General features: G+C 46.0%; 1 protein-coding gene across 1 annotated transcript in view; it reads left to right on the top strand.

The window, feature by feature from the left end:
* LOC308301851 (nuclear factor of activated T-cells, cytoplasmic 1-like) overlaps positions 1 to 15246 on the top strand; it is a gene marked incomplete at both ends in the record, with an annotated part of 82307 nt that overhangs the window by 18774 nt on the left and 48287 nt on the right. The window contains 3 exons of the mRNA XM_080745988.1: positions 5170 to 5372; positions 9770 to 9942; positions 11435 to 11575. Coding sequence (XP_080602114.1) covers positions 5170 to 5372; positions 9770 to 9942; positions 11435 to 11575 — 517 coding nt within the window. The remainder of the gene's footprint in view (positions 1 to 5169; positions 5373 to 9769; positions 9943 to 11434; positions 11576 to 15246) is intronic.

Here is a 15246-nt window from a genome sequence, read left to right as displayed (position 1 = left end):
TGCTGTTTCAACTCCCCTCCCCTGCCTCCTGTGTCTCCCCTCCTCCGCTGCTCCCAGCCGTCTTCTCCTTCTCTCCATCTCTCTCTCCCCCGTGCGCCACGTGGACCATGCGAGTCATGACATTCCTCCAGGCAGTGATGAAATCACTGTGCGGAGAGATAGAAGGCAGCCCGGCGCGGGGCCTGTACATTCACACTCAGCTCTCCAAGGCAGGCCAGACAGCACTGCTTAACCGGCAAGTCATTATTAAACGCTAAACATGTTCTAATCCTCGGCTTTAATCGTCGCGGCCAGACGTGAGGCCGCGGTCGGGCACGTCACAGCCACTTTCTTAAAGAGCTGCCGGCGTATTGAGTGATACGGCGACGTCACGAGAGAACGAAAAGACAGATGAACGTCATTAGATACGTGGAAAAGCAAACATCCTCCCCCTCCTCATCACCATCATCATCGTCGTCGCATGTGATTCTCGTTGCGCGCACAGTCGCACACGCCATAGACCGGTTTTAGGAAAATTACCCCCTTTTTTTGAGTGATTTCAGAAGGAGGGATGTGTATCTTTTTATGGCGGAGTGTGTAGTGTTAATGATGATATATCTGCCGTGGTCCGGAGGTGGCGTGGAGATGAATGGTGTAAAGGGGCCTTCTTGGGGGGTGGGGGGGCTCTGTCCGCTGCCTTTCTGTCCGAGCCCTCCCTTCCACATCATCAAAAGTAACCCTGACAACGCAGCTGCGCGCAATTACACAATTAATGCCTCAGCCTCCGGCGCGTCCGTCCAGGCTGTTTTATTTGAGTCTGAACCACGGCGGATGGCACGCGCACTCGCGCAGCAACAGTGGCTTTCGCGGGTGGAAGGTGTAAATGGATATGGCGCTCGCAGCGGCAAGAGTTGGCAGCGGCGGAGCAGCGGCCCGATCAGGGGCTAGGTTTTTTGATTCAAAATTTGGTTGCAATTATCCCGAAGATAAATACACGGTGCTCCGGGCCCGACTGTATTCACGGCTCGGGGAGAAAGCTCATCTGGTCAAAATTACGCACAGTCCCTCCCGCCCCCCAATCATCCCCCCCACCCCAACCAACCCCCTCTCCTCATCCAACCTCACATGGAGAGGAAGGGCAAGGGAGATATGAAGTCAAGTTCACAGGTGTGTGCCTGTGAGTGTGTGTGTGCACGCGCGCGTGTGTGTGCGAAGCTTCGATCCCTGGCCCTCAACTTTACGGCGCTATCTCAGCCCCCCCTCTCCTCCCCCCAAGCTTATTACCCCTTTGAGGATAAAAATGAAGAAGTACGTTTTGCACCCGTCTCGGGGCGTGCACTTGAGCGAGCGTCATGGGGGCGAAGAAGTAAGAGTCGAGAAGGGAAGCCTAGGGAGAGAGGGGTCATGGGAGCACATATGGTAAAGGAATCGGGGGTGGGGGGGGGTCACCCAGGGGGGGAGGGGGGGGCCGCGTTCCTTCACTGGTCGGGAAGGCCAGCGCGTCACTGAGCGGGGCTGTTTGACCTCATTAATCACTTCCTCCTCCTCCAATGAGGTCACCGCGGCTTTGGAGTGCGAGGACGCCGTCGTCACTGACTGTGCGGCGGCGCTACCGCAAGACGAGCGAAGGGGCTCAGAGACCCCCCACCCCCTCCCCTCCTGTCTCCTCCCGTCTCCCTCTCTCTCTCTCTCTCTCTCTCTCTCTCTCTCTCTCTCTTGTGGCTTCCCAAACGGTCCACGTGGAGACTGAGGTAATGGTTGAGAGCTCACTGAGAAAATTAAGAGGACAAGTTTACCGGGAAGGGAGGGGGGAGGGGGGGGGTGTTGGTTCAAAAGCGACAGAGGACCTGAATTTGTAGCACAAACCGCCTGCGGTTTATTAAATCATAAAGGAACGTCATGCAATTTAAATCTCCATCTTCTCTTTTTTCTTTCCTGGAGATGTGTACCTCATGCTCGGCTCCGTTGTAATCGTCACATCACGGGTGCTGTTTTTTTTTTTTCTTCTCTCCCCTCCCTCCCCTCTAGCTGGTCTATGTGTAAGTAACTGGTAGCATGTGCGGCTATGGATAATTACCTCTGGTGACACCATAAGTAAAATATAACAAGCAGAGCAGGGTCTGCTGGTGAGATCACCACATGGATGAAGTGGTCCCATGGGACGTGGAGACTTCAAGAAGCTCCTGACCCCCGGGCCTATACTCACTGATGACTAGCATGTGTGACTCGCGCATAGGTCAAGACAGCTGCTAGAGACACTATGTGGAGTCGGGGAGGAAAAATAGGGCCGCTGCGAGCTGGAGACGTATGACAGCAGCCTGGCTTTGCCATTCTCCTCTCGCGCCGCTCCCCATGATATCTGAATCAAAGAGTAAGGGGACAAAATCGAGTCACAACGTCCAAAGCCAGATAACGGCTGGTAGTTAGATTACGGACGCATATGGATATGCGCTCTGCCTCAAACGGCCTTATCGTCCTTGTGTACAAAAGAATCAATATTAGTGAAAAGTGGAGAAAATGGAAGCGCAACTTTGTCCAAATGTTCTACTGTTCTACAAATAATGCGCTTCAGTCAAGTTGTGGCTGAAGCCATAACTTTAACCATTTAAATCCTTTCATTTGTTGTTTGCCAATAGCGGAAATAGCAGATCTACAGTATAAGCTCACAACAAATCCCAAGGCATTGTGAGCTTTTAGATCTTCTATTTTAGCCGATTGTTTGCCTATTTTTAGCGAATGTGTGTCTATTTCCGCCTATTATGACATGGCCAGAATAGGGATGCTAGAGTAAATGTCAGACCAGGTTAGTTTTTTATACAATACCCAGACAAATTGTGTTTTTTTTTTAATAGTGTCCAGAGTTCAGACAAATAGTTTTTATTACAGTATCCAGACACGTTGTTTTTTATACAGTATCCAGACAAATTATCCAACACTTTGTGTCCATGACACTGTAGTACAAATTGGTAAAGACTACCTCCTCATGACATCGTTCTCTGCCTCGCCTCCAATCTCCCCTCCTGCCCTCAAACCAAGGTAATTATAAACCCATTAATCAGATTATGTCATAGGTTACATGTGGTCTGCATTTTGTCACGTGACTCGGTCTGCAAGATAAACAGGGGGGCCTTTTATTGGGTTCGGCAGATCCCCTGTTTTCTTTTTTCCCCCCGGACAGAGCTTCAAGAAAGTCGATCTGAAATGATAGGGTTGTGTGCTGAGGTAATTGAGCAATTTGTGGATTTTTCTTTCTCTGATGGACATTGTTTGGTCAGACCTGTCTCATGTAAGTGATGTCTTATGGCGATCTCACATGTGGTCAAAGAGCCCAGCTGTCTTGATCCATGGAGGTCCATCTCCGTCCAATGAGAGGTTTTTAAACCTCCTCATGTATGGATATTCCAAATGGGTTCCCCCGCTTTTCTGACAGATTGGGGAGGCTCCCGAGCCCACATTGACATGCTCATATTTTAAAAAACACTTACCGGTATATGAACATTGAGAATTGAAACAAGCAAGCGTATCTTGGGAGGTCCACGGCGGAGATTTGGTTTCCGCAGGAATGAGCCCACATTTGGTTGGCAAATTAGTCTGGTCAGAAATCACACATAAAGTACTGTATCGGTTGCCCCGTACCTCACTGTGGAATCTGCAGCCCTGCCAGTGTCTCTTAATTTCTTGACCCATTACCCACTCTGTTAAATCATATATTCGTGTTACTTTAGGCACTATTAGCGAATAACCCACGGATATAGCTAGATGTTCAGAAAATTACCAGGTACTGCTCATATTTGGTCGCTGGATCCAGAAGCAGTACTCAACCCCCAAAGTCAACAGTGCTTCGCAAAAACACGCATGCGGTGTTCCACGTTTTTCTTATGATTTGATCTTTTATTGGTGAGCGGTAGCAGCTAATGGTGGCTAGGTGGAGGAAGTGGTACCTGTTTGAAGTGGTGGTCCTGATACAGGAGTCTCTTTCATCTCGGTGGGACGCCGTCTCTGAGCTATAATGAAAATCATAATGCATGTTCATAACTGGCCAGAGGGCTGAGGGGATGGCTCCTGTCTGCATGCTACTGTAGGCACCGCTGAGCTTTTTAAGACAGAGTTATTAACGATCACATCTTACTGTACTCATTGCAGGCCTAAAGCTTGTTTGTGTCTTTATTTATTTGGTCTTATTGATAGCATTGTTTTGCTATTGCGTAATAAACCGTTAAAGGGGGGAAAGCATTGCATTGCCTACTTTGGATATTTTGCACATTTTATTAATCTTATAAAGCACTATGCAAGAGTTTAGTCCAATTATATGCCAGAAGTTAGACTATAACTACTAACGATGTACACATTGCCTATAGAAATATAAAGATATTTGCTTATTTTTCCTTTCAATGCACACAACTGACTTGTACTGTATGTGAATCACAGTTGACCTTAATTTGTCATTAAGGATGGAATTTTTATATTGTGTGTACCATGAGTTTATTGAACACATGCGTGCAATGATCTCAGTGTTGGAGTGCTGAGATACTGGTGAACACAATAAAGAGAAATTCAATGAATAATTCAAGATATTCCAGTTTATTGCCTCCAATAGCGGAGCCAAGTTTTAAAGAGGCAATATAGCTTACTGTTTGTGGTTCCACCCTATGGATGCAACGCTTTATACGTATAGGATTAGGTGTTTGTTAATCAATTACATGGATGTCATAAATTGTGTGCATCACCACTTAAGGCCGGACATGAAAGTGACCATCCGAAAAGGGTCACTTTTCATTGAGTCGCCCTTGACTGCATGCATATCTGTAGGCACTGTTTTTATGGAGGCTGTGAGATTTTTAATGAACAGTGGAAGTGATGGGAAGCCAACGTCTCCATCATGTCTCCAGACTCTCCACGTCTCCACCCGGGAGATCTCCACTCCAGACAGACCCAGAGAGAGACACCCTGAAGGGCTGTACAAATAACAAAAAAGGCGTCTCCAAACCAACCGAAAAACAAACACAACAAAGGGGGCTCATTTTCCGGAACCCCACGCACCATCTTAGAGCCATTATTAAAGGCGGCTTTAACTCTTGGTAGCCAATGTGCGTTCGCCAAATGAGGGCTTGTAGAGATGGCGTGGGGGGGGTGGTGGTCTTAAAATCCAAAGCCCGCTCTCACCTGGCTTGTCTTTGTTCTCCCCGCCAGCTTTACGGCTACATGGAGAGCGAGCCACTCACCCTGCAGCTGTTCATTGGGACCGCAGACGACCGCCTCCTGCGACCGCATGCCTTCTACCAGGTCCACCGCATCACCGGCAAGACCGTCTCCACCGCCAGCCACGAGGTCATGCAGTCCAACACCAAGGTCCTGGAGATCCCCCTTCTTCCTGAAAACAACATGAGAGCCATGTGAGTGCTCTGCGATTCCTATGTGTCTGTTTGTCCCCCTTTCTCCCTTATGCCCCCACCCGTACCCCCCCGACACACACACACACGCACGCACGCATACACACACGCACGCACGCACGCACGGACGCACGCACGCACGCACGCACACACACACACACACACACGCGCGCACGCACGCACTTAATTGTCCTAGTACATGCTTTTGAGCAGGCCTTGAACACTCACCTTTCCACACTGCATTTTCTACACTAAAGTGGGGATACTTCTTTTTTAAGAAAGTAAAAGAGACACCTGTGGACTGTGGTCCGTCTCACATTACACATATTTTATAAGCAGCATTTTTATATTTCAGTCAGTTTCAGTCCGTCCACTGGCTTTACACGCAAACCGGTCTTGCTCTGCTGCAGCCTCCCTTCCAGGCGCGCAGCAGCAGTTCAAGGGGCTGTAGCTCTGCAGTGTGTCCAGGCAGCAGCTCCCGTCCTGGGGCTCCGGTGTGGGCTTCAGTGGCGCTGCTGGCCTGGGGCCCAGGACTATGTGTTATGAATAAAACAGCTCTATCTGAACCAAGGTTATATAAGGCCCTCACCACCTTAGGTTTATTCTGCACCGGGTTTCAAATACGTGAAATACACTTTGAGAAAATAAGAACCGATGTGGACTTAATGGCTATCCATTAAGTTAGGGAGTATTTTAACATTTGTTTAAGTATTGCGGAAGGTTACAAAGGTAAAGTTGGGTAACGTTACGAGACACAAGAGACTTTTGACTGGAAAATGGCCTTTTCTGGTTGGGCATGGTTGATTTTTACACTCATATTGCCTTACAGTACCATTTCCAACAATACCACTGTATGCTTCACATTGTATCATGTTTAGACTGTGAAAACACCAGGACACCCCACTTATTAAACTTCACACGTCACAGGGGAGTACATTTGATATTATGAAAACGCAGAGAGGATGTTTCTTTTCCCCTTTGTCGTTATTCTCAGCTTGAAGGAAGAGTAGCCTGAAAACCTGAAGGTGTAGGCATATCTTTCTCTCTCTCTCACTCTCTCACGGTGTCTCTCTGCCTGCCTGCCTGCCTGCCTGCCTGCCTGTCTGCCCGTCTGTCCGTCTGTCAGTCTGTCTGTCTGTCTGTCTGTCTGTCTGTCTGTCTGTCTGTCTGTCTGTCTGTCTGTCCCTTCTTCACATCCACTGTGTTCTCTCTGCCTTCCTGTCTGTCTGTCTGTCTGTCTGTCTCCTTGGCTTTCACTATATTTCTGCCAGACGGCGTCTCTCTCTCTCTCTCTCTCTCTCTGTCTGTCTGTCTCTCTCTCTCTCTCTCTCTCTGTGAAGAGCCTCTCTGACTGAGTCTTTCCATTGAAGTGCTAAAGCCAATGTTGATAACACCACATCCAACACTCCTCTGTCTCACTGTGTGGGATGCAGACAGTGCATGATTAAATGTTTACGGGAGATCTATCTTTAATCCATCCAACATAGTGTTTTTAAACACCTACTCTGCAAATACCACCTAGTACATTATTTCTTGCAAAAAAACAACAACATCAAAGCATCGGCACACAAGTGCGTATATCCTATATAGAATATTTGCTTTTTACTGTTTCTACAGTTACTATAGAGATGTTTTTTTAAACTGTCATCACTTTACAAGAAAGACACAAAGACGCACAGAAAAAATACTACATTGGTATTTCTTATTACCCAGCTGTCACAGAAGACTAACACTTTCATCTAATATAAACACCGCCTTGCTAAAGAAATAACTGCCCCACATTTCATACTATATAGGCCATGGAGGCTGACTGACACTGAAAATCCTCAGTGTAAATCTTACTCACAGAGCGTATGAATTGAACGAAATGGACCCTATACGGTTCCCTTTGGCTCCTTTCGTACGCCTTCTGAGTTAAATTAACACTGAGGATTCCCACAGTGCAGAGTCCTTTCCAGCAGTCATTTGACAGTAAAATCGTGCATGACGGTCCAATCATCCTCTGTTTGTTTTAAAAGCATAACTGCGTGACTGAACACTTACGTCACGCATGGACCGCTAAAGATCTCGTTGTAAGCGTTATGTGTATATTTTCTGTGTATATTTCTTTTTTTTCTTCTCTTATTTATTCAAATGCTGCAAACCAAATTGAAGAGGAAAAAATAGATTTGTATAAAACTTGACATTTACCATGTTCCAGGAATAGTGCCCGAAAAGCTTCAATGTAAAATAATTGAAATGCCAAACCATATCCCATGTACCCCCTCTTTTTTACTTTTTTTACTTTTTTTTTTTTTTTACTTTTTTTTAACCAGTCTCTTTTTGGTCTTATTCAAATTTTTTGAAAAGGCCACCGTGAAAACTGATGCCTTTTTCCACTAAGGAAAAGGGGGAGAAAATTGTATCCCCACCAAAAATATCAAATACCATAAAATAAATAAAGACAGGGAGCTTGATTTGAAAAAAAAGAAGAAGAAAAAGAAAAGAAGAAAGTTTCTACTGCTAAATGTGGCAACAGTTAGTGAAGGTTTAAGCTGTAAACGTTTGAAATGTTGAAAGTGTGAGGCTCAAATGGTGCAAAGGGAGCGGACAGGCTCGCTTGCAGTCAGACAGCTATAAAGTGGTTGAGAGAATACCGACTGAAGCCAATGGGTTTTCTCCACTGGAAAGAGCTCTCTGTGTGTGTGTGTGTGTGTGTGTGTGTGTGTGTGTGTGTGTGTGTGTGTGTGTGTGTGTGTGTGTGTGTGTGTGTGTGTGTGTGTGTGTGTGTGTGTGTGTGTGTGTGTGTGTGTGTGTGTGTGCGTGCGTGCGTGCGTGCGTGCATGCACGTGTGTCTCTTCGGCTCAAGCCCTGAAGATCCCTCCGGAGACCCACTAATTCTTGGGCAGGCAGGACTGTTAAATCTGTGACGTTAAGTAATGAATGTCCAAACTCTGTCTTTGAAGAGCCCGCAGATTGGGGATGACGTGGCTGTGTTCCGCTGGACTTCCGACGTGTGATCCTTAACGCTAGCGAGGACTGGCCGCGGCGCGTGGAAAACGATACTCGTGTCTCAGTTAAGCCGTTCAGTAAAAGGGGAGAGAGACCCGCTCCCACCTCAGGCCTTCTCAGGTCCTAATGAAAAGTCCTTTTAACTGTAAAAAAGAAAGAAAGTTTGAGCTCAAATTGTTGTGCCTAAATTTATTGGGTGTCCTAAGGTGAAATTGTGAAGTTTATGATCTAGACTTACCCTAAGAGCAAAAGCTAAGAGCCACTTCAACAGACTTTGCAGCAAGGGGATGAATGCAAATCATATTTATTGACATTATCAGAGTGGTAAATCATAATGAAACGCTTGGCACGGGCCCCATCGCAGGATGAGCATAGAAGAAGATCGCCAGGATGGAAGACAGGGGGCTCATGGAGGCCGTTGCTCTGCAGATACAGTGAACCATGGCGTTGTCTTTCTGCTACTTGGGCTGAGGCGTGGAGGCGGTGGGTGACCTGAATGCAGAAGCACAAGTCAAACGGGCAAAGAAAAGGGACAGGAGGAGTCCTTTTAAAGGAGCACGGTCAATGATCTCAACTGTTCTGATTGGAGCAGGGCAAGACAGTAGATTTTCAGGCGATTTGCAGAACATTGAGCTTGTAGATGAGCTATTTTTGCTATTTTTATGACCTCTGATCATAACGTTTAAAACTACCTATGAAGGTGGATTCTGCTTTTCAGTGGGAATGGAGTGGTTTCTTGCTATTTGCGAGTTTCTGCAAAAAATATGCTCCATTTTCCATAACAATTTGAAAGACAAAACAGGGAAAGAAACCTGTGGAAAAAATGCATTTGAAGGCTTTTTTTCAGGAAAGAGCAGTAAATACCGAAGAGTTGAAACGGCACATCTGTACATACATCAACTTAACACTAGATCCCAACCAATCGGTTTGGGATCTAGTGGACTTTTTTGACAAGATTGGCATCGGCCATTATGCAGTCGATGTGTCGGACCCAAAATGGAATCATAGGGCGGGCTTCAGTCAACACATCACTAATGCTTAAGGTCTTTGCACACTGCTGCGTTTTTCGGGCCGAATATCGGAGTGAATTTCGGAGCGCGCAAATAAAAAAATCAACCTCACCTTATGTCAGTCACGTTTGCACACTGCCGCCCGTTTCGTATTTATTTTCGGACGAGGGTTTATTTTTTTCCAATTTTCGCAGCTGTCGCACTGAGTCCCTCTCTCTCTCTTTCCTCTCTCTCTCCCTGGCCTCCGGATTTCGGATTTCCAAAACGCAACAAAAGTCCGCAGTGCAGTGTGCAACCAGCTTTACTGTATATTAAATCTACACAAAAGTCAAAACGTACCCTTATCCATTATTTTGTGTGTTACGATTAATTCTGCCTTTTCATCCCCCTGTGCATCAGAATCGACTGCGCTGGCATTCTGAAGCTGCGTAACTCGGACATAGAGCTGCGCAAGGGAGAGACGGACATTGGCCGCAAGAACACACGAGTGAGGATGGTGTTCCGTGTGCACATCACCCAGCCCAACGGCAGAACTGTGTCCTTACAGGCTTCCTCTAACCCCATTGAGTGCTGTGAGTCTAGCACACACACACACACACACACACACACACACACACACACACACATGCAACATGCGCGTGCGCGCGCGCGCGCACACACACACACACACACACACACACACACACACACACACACACACACACACACACACACACACGAACACATGCACACAAATACATTTAGGAGAAATACAAGCTTGAATGCACTTACACATAATATGTGGCTGTACTGTATATCCATATTAAATAGATAGATAGATAGATAGATAGATAGATAGATAGATAGATAGATAGATAGATAGATAGATAGGGAAAATCAGTTGCCCCAAATACTCAAACTACTAACACAGCCTAATAGTGCAGAGTGTCCAAAAGTCAGTGCGATGAATATACAGTACATACTGTACTGCCACAGACACACATAAGTACAGCAATACACACACAGCACACACACACAATCTGGCAGGCTCCATCTTGGCATGCGCCTAAGCATGAGGTGGCATCTATTGTCGTAATCTAATGAGCCCCGCTACTATTTTATTACCTGACCAAATTCAGTGCCTCTGCACCTAATAAGATTTATATGATCAAAACCAATTTGCCAGAGCAATAGATGCATTGTGCATGATGCCAGACACATGTGTTATCTATCTCACAGTGCATTTTATGACTGCATGCGTAAGTTATTGTGGTAGGGCTCCCCCATTAGCACAGGTTTCTGAAAGGTCAGCTGCCAGGCGCAGATCTGGCAGGCCTCGATGAATGAATTGAAAGGAACCTCTGTGTCTTTTTTGCGAGGCAGTTGTCGATATAAGGTGTGATGTAATGTGCACCGTAAGGAACCAACAAAGCTTAGATGTTGAGAAAGCGCTGGCTTGGTGGTTTATGGAGATGATGATGTGAGACCCAGTGGTAACCTGTGGGGGATTCTAATCCTCAGGAACGACCTCTCTTTACCAAGTGCAGGATTTTTCAACAGCGTTTGTGTGCCAGAGGTTTGCTATTACGGTATGATACTTTACAATAAAATGTGGAGGATGCTGGGATTATTATGGATGAAATGCATAGCAATGTGCTCACTGACTCTGCCTGTGAACCGGGTCGCAGTAACCAATGGGTGACTAGCTCGCCGCTTTCATAAAACATAGAGACAGGTGGTGCGTATTGCATGACTCACCCATAGGCAAAAATAATGACTCTCCATCTCACTGCGTCACCGCGAAAATATTGTTTTGATCAATTTTTCCCTCTTCTTTTTCGGCATTTCGTATCACAGCTGTTGTCTGAAAACACTTAAGCAAGCACTCCTTAAATAGTCATTACGAAGTTGATAAGCTCGCTTGCTCTAACCAAGAGCTGATGTTCTACGGCTGTGCGTGCGCTGCTCCGGTGGTAACGCCGGAGGCCTGGGAGCGAATGGGGATCGGGCACTTGGTTTACGTGGGGCTTTAGAGATCGCCGCTGATGTGCGCACGCCTTCCGTTTGTTCCCCCTGGAAACACAGCCCAGCGCTCGGCCCAGGAGCTGCCCTTGGTGGAAAAGCAGAGTCTGGACAGCTACCCGGCCACGGGGGGCAAGAAGATACTGCTCAGCGGCCTCAACTTCCAGCCTGACTCCAAGGTGGTGTTTGTGGAGAAGGCCCAAGGTAAGATGGAGTCACATAGACTCACTTATCCCTTTTATACCTCTTCTCTTCTCTCCTCTTCCACTCCACTTTCTCTCCCTCTCTCTCCCTCTCTCTCTCTCTCTCTCTCTCTCTCTCTCTCTCTCCCCCTCTCAATCTCTTCATTGCGTTCCCTCAGTTTCTCCTCCCGTCAAAATAGAGCGTGTCTTGCCAGGGAGCCACATGTGGTGTGCATTAAGGCACTATATTTTTAACCAAAGCGTATTTACATTTGCTGAAGTTTTCCATTGCCTGTTCACTGACGCTCACCACAAGTTAAGGAATGAATCACAACCGGGGCATGTGCACTGTCTCTCTGCCTCACTCCCTCCCTCCCTCCCTCTCTCTTTCTCCGTCTCTCATTCGTCCTTTCTCACTCCTTTTTCACTCTCACTCTCTCTTCCAGCCGCAGCACTATGCCCCTCCTATTTCACCATCGTCTTGCTCTCCATCTAGAGTAGCCTCTCAGCATATACTAGTACTCACATATTTTACTTAAGTGAAAGTATCAATACTGAAAGAGTCTGAAATATAGAAATACAGTATTACTCTGTTACAAGTAAAAGTCTGGAATTCAAAATGTACTTGAGTAAAGGTATGAAAGTGTTGGCATCAAAATGTACTTAAAGTACCAAAAGTTAAAGTACAAAATGTTTGAAAACAGCAGATCTACAAGCTAGTAGATTGGCTACTTTCAAATAGCCAAGGTATAAAATAGGACATTTTAATTACTCAAGTAAAGTACAAATAACTCAAAAGTGTACTTACAGTAAGTACAGTACTTAAGTAAATGTACTTAGTTACTTCAACGTTTTCAGGCTAAGGACCCCTTAGTTGAGAGAGAGATGAAGCAGGGAACCCCACAACCTTTTTATAGACATAGTTTCATTGTTTGACAGCACGATCATCAGTGTATTTTGGATTCATGTCAATTTGTGTTTTCAGATGTTTAACCACTTGAACCGTCAATACTTAGTAAACTTGACCTTTCACTCTGTACTTAGTCTGCACTTTTCCCCCTCTAAACCAAACCTCTTTGCAGAAAATACTACTATTTTTGGCTAAAGTTCTCAGAATATGGACACTAGGGTTCAAATGGTTAATATAAAAAAGGAGAAAAAAAGGTTTCTATCACACAAAGATTTGGAGGACCCCCTGTAGTAACTATCTGAGGACCCCCTGTTGAAGACCCCTGCTTTCCACCACTGGTAGCCTCTCAGAATGCAGAGGCTCAAGCCCCCAGCTCTCCATCATCAGTGAATCATGGTTATCGTTCCTGTTCTTCATATTGCAGCCGTATGCTTCCTCCCTGCGTGGGAGGGAGCCATGACGAAGGCACCGGTGATCAAGTTTACCGATGGTCATTTCCTTGATGGCTCCCAGCGAATCACAGGAAAAGGTCAAAAATGCTGGCACCTAGCAGAGCCTGAGTGATTGTAAAAACAGTGGCGATGATAATTATGATTATGATGATGGTGATGATGATGGTGATGATGATGGTGATGAGCTGGAAGTAAAAAAGCCACTAGAAAAGGAGGAAGGGCAAACTGTTGTTGTTTCTTTGTTCTTTTGACAGAAGAGAAAATGTCCACAGTTATGGTCAGATCAGAGCTCAAGGTTCAGTGGTTTATTGCTGTCTTCCGTTGTAATAATTATTGAAGGTGAAGTAAGTGTTATAAAAAAAAATTTAAATAGCTCTGTATTCTTTTAGCAGTGTTTGTTCAGTGTATCCTTCTTTCCAGCTCTTTAGTAAAGATAAAATGCACTTTTTGGTCTGTATACCAATTTTATCCTACCAGGAGCCATCCACCGCAATCATCTCTAAGCCTACCGGTATATCAGGTGTGCATAAGACAAAACTCATACAGGATAAATTGGAGGCAGGTGATGAAGTGAAATGAGCAGTAAAACTGCAACTGGACCACTATAAAAAGGAAGCTGATCAATGGGTACCGTAGGAGGTAGAGCGTCCGCTTAGGAAACGGAAGGTTCCCAGTTCAAATCCAGTGCTCCCCCAGAATTATTGCCAAAGTGTCTTTGAGCAAGACGCGAGGCGTGGAATACTCCCCGGTTTTTGCAATAGGTTCGCGCCCCCGTGGTTTGCCGCAGCTTGTGATTGGCTGAACCGGAGGTAGGGAGTGCTCCGCTGTGTTCACTTGGGCCGCACGGAGGTGCCAAAAGTCAGGGGGATTAACTATTCTGGCCCCCTGGTTTACAACGTCTAGCGGTGCTGAGTCGGCTCATGCAACCTTCGCAACGCTCGACACAGCAACACGCTCGATCGGCGGTGTCTCACGTGGCTCAAGGTGCGCCTCCGTCATCTCCACAGCTCCTTTACAATGCATCTCCTACGGGGGGAACTCAATTGAACTCAATTGAGTTGAACACTGAACTCAATTGCTCCTGTTGAGCAGGTTGTTGTGTGAGTGTGAATGTAATGGACATTGTAAAGCACCTTGGACAAAGGTGCTGTTCATTAAAGAGCTGTGGAAACAGGGTGACCACTAATATTGAACAAACATTCTATAGCAGATTACTATCGCAATAGAGTTTAACTTTTTACCACAAAATCTTTTTGTTTTAACCCATAAATCACACTACTGTTAATTCTCACATAAGAGAGCAGCAATAGTAATTATTGTCTTGTACAACAGTCCCTACCTGTCTATTGTCTATACTGTAGTCTTTCCAACCACAGTGCAAAATGTAGAGTATTCATTTAACTCTGCACAAAGACTCCCTCTTTGCTTTCAGAGTTAAATTAACACTCAAGATTTGACTGTGCAGATGTGACTGGGTTGTAACCCAGGAGTAAATTGGACGCCCTGTTCAGGACAGGAAAAACCATAACTTTAATGGAAGGAAGATGGGGTTATTTGATATGTTTGGTTCTAGCTTCATGGCCAGTGTCACAGCTGTAAAGGGCATTGCAGTGAGTTCCCTGTCAGGTGTTTCTCCTGATCCCGGAAAATGTTGGGGTTTGTCCAGTGTTCTTCTGTGGCTTTAGCGATACGCGAGGAGACTCTCTGCCGTGCAGTCAGCACTTCCTCACCCCCCACCCTCCAATCACCCTACCCTGCCCACTGTGCCCAGAAAGTCTCCCTTGGCCTCGGAACACCAGTGGTGGGCATAACTTCATTTACTTGAGTACTGTACTTACAGGATTTGTTTTCCCTTTGCAAGCTCATGACTTTTACATTGTACTATTGTAATATTTATTATATTTCTATGAAGGGACTCTTGGGATCCAAGACGTTAAAAAAAAGAAGTGTTAACCTCTATTCAATACTTCGTAATCTATGCTTTTGAATACTTGAGTATTTATTTGAGTATACTGTACTTTGTCCACCAATGGAGAACATCACCCCTCAAGCCCTTAGAGCCAGCCGGGGTTAAGGGTGAGAGCCAGGGGCAATGGTAGGGCAGCTTTAGTTGTTAATATGTTGGGGGGCCTCCCTGTCTCCACTTAGTCACAGAGGGGATCCCCGGAGAGGAGAGGAAAGCCCTTCTGACACACCTTCTCTGTTCCACCCGCTGCCTCCTGCCTTCTCCTTGACCCCTACCGGCTTGTATTTCCCTCTTTCATTTATTGCTTCTGTTTCTTTTTCTCTTTCTCTCTCTCTCTCTCTCTCTCTCTCTCTCTCTCTCTCTCT

The sequence above is a fragment of the Nannobrachium achirus genome (genome assembly GCF_963921795.1).
Source record: "Nannobrachium achirus genome assembly, chromosome: 2".
NCBI lineage: Eukaryota > Metazoa > Chordata > Actinopteri > Myctophiformes > Myctophidae > Nannobrachium > Nannobrachium achirus.
Note: the sequence above shows the minus strand (reverse complement) of the source record. Positions and strands in the feature narration are given on the sequence as shown.